The sequence below is a fragment of the Merops nubicus genome, unplaced genomic scaffold (assembly GCF_000691845.1).
Source record: "Merops nubicus isolate BGI_N331 unplaced genomic scaffold, ASM69184v1 scaffold47034, whole genome shotgun sequence".
NCBI classification, from domain to species: Eukaryota; Metazoa; Chordata; class Aves; order Coraciiformes; family Meropidae; genus Merops; species Merops nubicus.
The window spans coordinates 11969-19634 of record NW_008607231.1 but is presented as its reverse complement, the minus strand read 5'-3'; the positions used below and the strand labels follow the sequence as shown (position 1 = coordinate 19634).

The 7666-nt window shown below is 54.6% G+C and overlaps 1 protein-coding gene across 1 annotated transcript in view; it reads right to left on the bottom strand.

Moving 5' to 3' along the window:
- The window catches only part of STRA6 (stimulated by retinoic acid 6), a 10737-nt gene that overhangs the window by 1284 nt on the left and 1787 nt on the right, over positions 1 to 7666 (bottom strand). The window contains exons 2-15 of the mRNA XM_008939860.1: positions 7039 to 7117; positions 6523 to 6608; positions 6215 to 6354; positions 5880 to 6046; positions 5599 to 5724; positions 4746 to 4813; positions 4545 to 4621; positions 3876 to 3937; positions 3423 to 3603; positions 2497 to 2572; positions 2290 to 2423; positions 1215 to 1332; positions 938 to 1039; positions 1 to 120 (exon numbers count right to left, since the gene is read on the bottom strand). The exon at positions 1 to 120 is cut by the window's left edge and continues 27 nt beyond it. Coding sequence (XP_008938108.1) covers positions 1 to 120; positions 938 to 1039; positions 1215 to 1332; positions 2290 to 2423; positions 2497 to 2572; positions 3423 to 3603; positions 3876 to 3937; positions 4545 to 4621; positions 4746 to 4813; positions 5599 to 5724; positions 5880 to 6046; positions 6215 to 6354; positions 6523 to 6608; positions 7039 to 7117 — 1536 coding nt within the window. The remainder of the gene's footprint in view (positions 121 to 937; positions 1040 to 1214; positions 1333 to 2289; positions 2424 to 2496; positions 2573 to 3422; positions 3604 to 3875; positions 3938 to 4544; positions 4622 to 4745; positions 4814 to 5598; positions 5725 to 5879; positions 6047 to 6214; positions 6355 to 6522; positions 6609 to 7038; positions 7118 to 7666) is intronic.

Here is a 7666-nt window from a genome sequence, read left to right as displayed (position 1 = left end):
AGCTGGCAGAAGTGAACAGCATTATAAAGGCCAGAAATGACCATTCTCCACATGCCAGCCAGGACGCCCACCAGGACATTGATGGGGAAGAGCAGGTAGGTGACTATGTAGAGAGCTCTCCTGCAGGAGGAGGAGGGGTAAGGAACACAAACACCCCAGGACAGAAAGCACAGCCCTTCCCTGTCGCAGAAGCTTCCTGCCAAAATAAGCCTCCCACCCTTCCCCCCCTCCCTCCTCAGCAGACATGTTCCCCATTTGAAGTGTCTCCATCCCATGGAGAGAAGCAAACACTCTTCCATGGTCTCAGAGAGGAGATGGTGTGGTGCATCATCAGAACTTCAAAGTTTGGCCTCTAGTACATGTAGGGGTTTCTCCTTGAAGACTTAGAAACCAGCCAAAGCGTGACTCTGGTGGTTTGGGATGGAGGACACCAGCTCCTGTGGAAGCTAGAAGAGTCTACAGCAGCCTCCCTGCAATGTTAGGTGAGAGACAGAGGTGGTGGAATTGCCTTGGCTGGACAGAGAGGGGCACTTGGATCTACCTGTCACCCTGGCCTTCAGCTTAAGGACAGATTAGGTGGTGACACCATGGGTGAGAGAGGGAGCATGTCCACTGGCAGCATCTGAACTGACCCTGAGGGATCTCGGCCTCTTCTGAGGCTTGCAAATGGGGGTAGTGGAGCAGGGCTAAGACCTCACCAGCTTCACCCCACTGAAATCAAGGCTGCAAATGGAGCATGGCTCTCTAAAGCATCTAGAGATGCCTCTATGGGAGCATGGAGCCACTTAAATGCCTCAAAACCACAGGCTTTCCCCCTCGAGCTCACAACAGAGGACATCACGACAGCAGGGGCACGTGAAAATCCAACACAGTCCTGAAGTCCTAGACCTCAGAAGGATCAGCTCTGCCCCGAGGGTCTCCTCCCATGACCCCACACCTGTTGGTGAGCTCCTTCCGGAGGGGATGCTGCTCCAGGAACTGGTAGTGAGCTGCCAAATTTTGCATGATGACAGCAACAACCAGGGTCAACCAGAAGGGCCTGGGTGGGAGGGAAGAAGTAAGGAACCAACAAGGCACCAGAAGGGTCCCAAGTGTGAGACACCATCCCAGGCAGCAGAAACCTCCAGCAACACTGGGAGAAGCCCAAGATGGAGCCTTTTCTTGACAGAGCACCCCAAAATTCCTCTCCCTCTCCAGTGGCTGCGAGCACTCACCACATGTTCTGAATGATTTTGAAGAGGGGAGCGTTTATGCCACTCTGGAGTGGGATGATGACAAGGAAAGTAAACCCCACTGTGCAGATGAAGAAAATCACTTGCTGGATGAGAAGACCTGGGAAGATAAGACCACTTCATCATCAAAATCAGCCCGAGTTCTGATTTCTAATCACAAATCACACCAGGCTCATTGCTGGCTGTGGTTCCTGGTGCTTGAGCTTGTGCTTCACCTCAACTGCTTTGCTTTAGTGACTCAAAAGCCAAGAGTTTTAAGGAGGAGGCAGGTTCACAGCAGCACGGTGAGATTCAGCCAGCTCTGCGCCGAGCACTGGGTGGCCAAAGGAAAGCTGATTCTCACTGGCAGAGAGGTGCAAGGAGCTCCTGGAGTGCTCTCCAGCTCCTACCTCCACACTAATCTCCACCATCTACCTGAAAAATAGGTCCTCTTTCCTGAAAGGTGGTCACCAGCAGATATGATGGTCCCCCCTGCCCTTCCATCACTCCCCGGACCCTCAGCTTGACTCTTCTGTGTAGCCTCAGAGTGCTGACACTTTGGGTGTTATGCATGCATCACCTCAGATACTGCCCAGACTCACGCTCCATGGTGCAGAGAGGCCTTAAGATATCTCTAGACCATGGTGGGGTGAAGATTTCTGCCCCATTTGATCTTCTCCCCCCACCCATGGGGTAGCCAGTCCTCTTAGCCAGGGACACCCAGACTCTGCCGGGGGAGATGCACAGTGAGGAGCATGCAGGATGTGAAGACTGGGACCAGAGGAGACAGACACTCTTTTGCACAGGATGCTGTGAAAATTTCTCAAATAAAAATATCTGGGCTCGAGCCAAAACAAGTCATAGTTTCCACCCCTCCCCTTTTTTTTTTTTCCTTCCCCACCATTTGGTCCCACAGAAGGACAGATTGTGTTTGGGGAAAGGGAAACAAAAGCCTCGCAGCTGTCCCTTGGCAAAATGGGGAAAGAAAGGGGGTAGAGAGACTTCAAACCAGGGTATGTTGTGCAAGATGGAGGTTCGCCACCCATCCACACCCCCGTGCCCCCCCAACACCCCTTACCCAGGCAGGCAAAAGCCGTCTGGAAGGCAGCAAAGCTCATCCAGCAGACAATGGCTCGTCGGGATGGGCGGAGGATGTGGGCTTTGTAGAAAACATCCAGCACGGCCCCTTGGTAAAGTGCCTTCAGGTTGCTCCTGGGGAGAGAAACCAGCTGCTGCATCCTGGCCCCGGGATAAGGTGAAGGGCAGAAGAGCGAGGACACTGTACCTGTGCATCACCAGCGTCCGCAGGAGCATGGCGCAGGTCAGCAGGCAGCACAGGACCAGCGAGCAGATGTAGCAGACTGTGGAGGAGGAGCAGGGGGAGGTGGTCGGGTCAGCCCCAGCGATGAGATTTTATTGTGAAATGTGTCTGAGTTATGGGGTTTCTTGGGTGTACCCCCAAGCAGGTTGCCATGATTCAGTTCCCCTTCTCACCCCCTTTGCAGGGATCTCTGTCTCTCAGGCAGGTGTGAAGCTGGTGAGACAGTGAAAGAGAAGGGGAAAGCCAAGCAGCCAAGGGAAAAAAAAACAAGCAGCTTGGCTAGATAGGCACTGGCAGAGTCATTGAGCAAGCTGTGGTGAGCAGGCAGGGTGATGGAGAGATCCAAGGGATGTGCTCTCAGAAAAAGGGATGCAAGAAGCAGGAAGAAGTTCTGGTGGGAGAGATGGAGATAGCAGGAAAACAAAAAGCCTTTTCTCTTTGAGGGCTTAGTGACTTAGGAAAAAGCATAAAAAAGCCTCCCCGGGGCTTGCTGGTACCCCTAGGTGGTGCTATGGAGGGATTTGGGGCACCCCTGCCAACCCCACACCCCCTCCCCATCCGAGGCTTTCAATTATCCAGGGCGCCAGGGCCCATCTGCTCGATTCCAGCACATCTCAAAGCCTGCAGCCCAAGGGCAGCATCTGCAGCACGGTGCTCCTGGCTCTCCCTGCCTAGCCAGCTTGGCACGGGGTGGCTGCTCAGAGATGCCTGGCACAGCACCAGACCTTTCATGTCTGCATGACCGCAGCAGCTGGTTTCTAAGCTCCCCTGGAAGCTGCTCCATCACCAATCACTTTCCTGGACCATCCTCCGGGACTAGAAATCTCTCTGGTAAGTTCTTAAAGCCACCAAAAACCACCGACGGATGCAGGACCTGGCTGGGAACCCACCTTCCAGTGACCACAGGTAGTACTTGACGGTGTTGAGCTCCTTCTCCATATCTCCTGGGACAGCTGGGTTCTCCGAGGGCACCAAGCCAAACTGGACCAAAAGCACCACGATGTCCTTCGTCATCCCCGCCCGCACGATCTGGATGGTGGGGACGACGGCTACCAGGAGCAGCAAGGCAACCTGCGAGGGAGAGGTGCCACGTGAGCCCCGGGTCACGGCATCCCGCTGCCAAGCCAGTGCCTGAGCTTAAAGACTTAAGGCTGGCTGAGCCCTTGAAGCACATGGCCGGTTGCTGCAGCTCAGCCGAGGGGTGGTAATACCTCGAGGCACGCTAATACCATCCTCATAGCCAAAACTGCTGTGTGGCGATGACCCGTGGGCTCCTCTGCCTTGAGAGGAGCCAGCCACGAATGCAGGGAGGGGGAATTTAAGTTTGGAATTGAAACAATCACCTGGTAGACGGCGATCACGGCCGTGGTTATGGACAGGACTAGCTTCAGCGGGAGCCGAAACCCTGCGGGGCAGAATGGAAGGGATGGATGGGAGAGGAGCTGGGGTGCGGGATCACAGAGGAGGAGTGGAGCAGGTTTTGCATCCACACAACCCAGCAGCCAAAGCAAGAGCCCAGGGGAGGAAATGGGAACAGGGCAGTCAAATAGTAATTTGGATTTTTCAAGGGAAATTTGGCATATTATGTAGCTGGGAACAGTTTCTCTGCCCTTCAGCTGGATGCCCATGAAACCTCGCTTACCCACAGCACCCCGGAGCCTGCAGCCTGTGTAGCCATGTACCTTGGGGTGCCACCTCCCAAGACAGCCCTCATTTCCTTCGTGGGCAGAGGAGTAGCTCCCCATTTCTGTGCCCTTACAGATTTTATCCCACTTCTTCAGGAATTTGTTCCCTTATCAAACATCAGGGTGCAATATTCACCCAACCCACGCCTGAACTCCTCTGTGAGTGTGGGGGGGTCCAGCTTCCCACCCCAAAGCAGCAGCCCATGTGGATCCAAGGCGCAGATGGTTTGGGTCAGGAGCCAAGAGAGGTGTTTGCTCTCCCCGGGGAAGGAGGAGCAGCTTGTTTGCCGAGCTGCTGCCACAGCCAAGAGCTCAGCCCAAGCCTACCTTCCTCGGGAGTGTAGACGTAGGAGCATAAATACGCCTGGACCCTTGAGAGGAGGCTCTCTTCTAGCTTCGTGGAGCTGGAGGTGGAAGGAGAAGGGGGAAAAGCGTGGCCCCCAGGAGCCAGGCACCCTTCTCTGCCCCTGTTGCGGGCAGCCAGACGGGGCTGGCCCAGGCAGAGCTGAGGGAAGGTGTCGTTCTTACCTCCCTTTCCGAGGGCGTTTGGACAGGACAGCCTTTAGGTACTTCTTGTAATAAACTTGCCCTGTAACCTTAACCAAAGCAGAGATAAGTTGCCCAATTGGAGCACAGCAATGTGCTCAGGCACTTGGGCAAGGCTCTCAACAGAGCATCTGCACCTCATCCAGCAGCCATCTCCTTGCTCTGCTACCCCTGGCCACCCACCCATCACTAGCCGCCTCCGTAGAGGGATATCCCAGCACTGGTTTGGGTAAGGAACACGTTGGAATGATGCTGGGAGCAAATCTGCTGACACTGCAAAGGTGGAAATATGCCTTGTTCCCATCAACAGAGCAGCCCAAACTGGGCACACCAGTAGGACAGCTGAAAAGCCTCATTCCCATCCACCAGCTCTCAACAAGTGCCTGGGGGTCACTTCAGTCCACGTGTGGCCTGATGATGGCTTTTTTTTATTTTGAAGTAGGTTTTTCCTCCTCTCCTCCCAGCAAAGCCCCCGGCATTTCCTAAAGGGCTGGGGATTATCCAGCCTGCTGGGAAAACAAGGCGACCCCAGTCCTGGCCTGAAAGGGACGCATTGATGCCTTAAGCCTCTTGTACTAAGGAGTTTACTCCAAAGACGGATTTTTCACTCCCTCTTCAAATCCAGTGAGATGAACAGAGCTGCAACCTGTGCCGGCAGAAGGACAGAGGGGAAGCAGCTCCTGCTGCTGGAGCAAAGTGGGGAACACGTGCCCTGGGAGCACACCAGTTCTTCCCGTCCCCGAGGCAGACAGACGGGCTGCGAGGCAGGAGAGCTCCTCGGACCATGCAGGTCTATCTACCACCCTCCTTGAGTCACCCTGTGGATCCTCATTACCTCCTTATCCAAGGTCTCCTCCTGGACAGTGAAGCTCCTGATGAGCAGGGCTGGGTACCAAAGGCTTAAGAGCACAAGGCAGAGGATGATGGGGATGTAAGAGAGGGTGGAGTAGTACCTGTATATCTGGGGAGAAGCAGACATGTCACACACGACCCCACCTCTGCTTGAAGACTGAGTCCTGGGCCTTAATGTCACTTTGAGGAGGTGATGAGAAAGCCACCTTCAAACCTGGATCACTTCAACCACCCCGCTTCTTCCCCAGGCAGTGGGACACGTACTTTTGGCGACTGGGGACAATCCACCTTCTGCCAGATGTGGACCACACAGTGGCACCAGGAGAGCAGGCAGCCCACGAGGTAGCTGAGCCTGTGCCGGATGGTGGCACAGGCGATCAAGGGGTAGTAGAAGGCAGGGTAGTAGAGCAAAGCCAGGATCTTCCAGTACTCTAGAAGGAATGATGGGAAGAGAGGAGGCAGAGCAAAACAGGAAAGAAAAGGCAGTGCTCTCAGTAGGGACCAGGGTGAACAGGCTGCTCAGGGTGCTACGCAGACCTGCACGCCTCCTGGGTGGGGAGGAATGTGGCTTTCATGGGTCAGGAGGGTGATTGCCTTACCCCGGGTGCTCTGGGAGGAGTGGACGATGAGTGGCAGAGGGTCCGTGTCCAAAACCAGCACACACAGGGAGGAGAAGAGGATGCCAAACACTGCAGCCACCAGCCCTCGGTTGCCTTCCTCTTCCAGAAAGTTGGCAGGGCTGCAAGCCGAGGAAGGAATGAGCCTGACACCAGATCATGGGTACCTCCTCCCCACCACCCGCTGCCTCAGAGCTGGTTTAGTCCACGGGGCACCTCAGTACCCTTCCCATCTGCTTCGCTACAGGGTGACAAGAGACCCTGGGGAGTGGGGTGCAGGGCCAGGGTACCTGAGCAGTCCTGGGACACCATTCCAGCAGCTCCGGTGCAGACGCCTGCGTTTCACCAGCAAGGATAAGCCCACAAGCACAGCCAGCTGCCAGAAACCCAATTGAGGGAGCAATAAATATATGGGATGGGTCTGGACTGGGGGCTCAGACATGCTGCTCTGTGATGGGACCCTCCACAGAGACACCATCTCCACCCAACACCCTAAATCCAGCAGTGGTTGAAGCAGGGACAGGCACCTCTCTTCTTGTTTTGCTGAGTTGCAAGCTCTAAACACCTCAGAGGGACCAAACTAAGAAAAAATAAAAATAAATCAAAGCCTTCCTTTGACTGCAGGCACAAAAAGTCTGGAGATGTGCAAGTCCTTGTTGCAGCATTGCAGCTCAAACCTTGCTCCAGCTCAAGCTGAAGAGCCCAGACCTGCTATTTGGAAGGAGATGGCCATGACCCGAGCTGGAGGAGTGCAAACAGGACGTGGGGGCAGATAGCCCACCCCATGGGACTTGGCAGGTACTTACAGAGATGGGTGCCATACAGATGTGATACAGTCTGGGTGAAATGGTGGGGTCGCAGTCTGGGATCACACTGGGAAACATGCTAGAAAGAGGGAGGGAAAAGAAAAACAATTTAAAAATCACATTTGGTTGCATTTAGTCCCAAAAGGGCAAAGCAAAGATGTTGAAGTAACTCCCAGGTACACAAGGGCAGCAGAGATTTTGGTCTGATGGGCCAAACCTTGGTGACACAACAATGAGCAGGGATGAAGTCAACCTCATGAGATGATTTTATGATCAAATGAGAGAGACAACAGCTGGGAGTGGCCTTGAGCTGATCCCTGAAGGGGCTGGACCACCTCCCTGAACGTACAGAGGTGCCGGGGAGATCAGGGTGAAGCCACTTCACCTCTTTCACACCCTGTGTCCATCCTGGCTCTGCCTTTTCAAAGGTTTGCAGCCTGCAGAGCAGGATGTCTCCTTGCTGCCTAAGGCCCTGCACAGCTGAGAGGCTGAAGACACCTTGTAGGGTGTTTCAACACCTTTCCCATAGGAGAGGAACTGGAGCTGAGGGGATGGTGGAGGTGTTGGTTGCCAGGGGTAGGTGTCTGGGATGGGTTCCCTGAGCTGCATCCCCTGACAGAAAATTCCA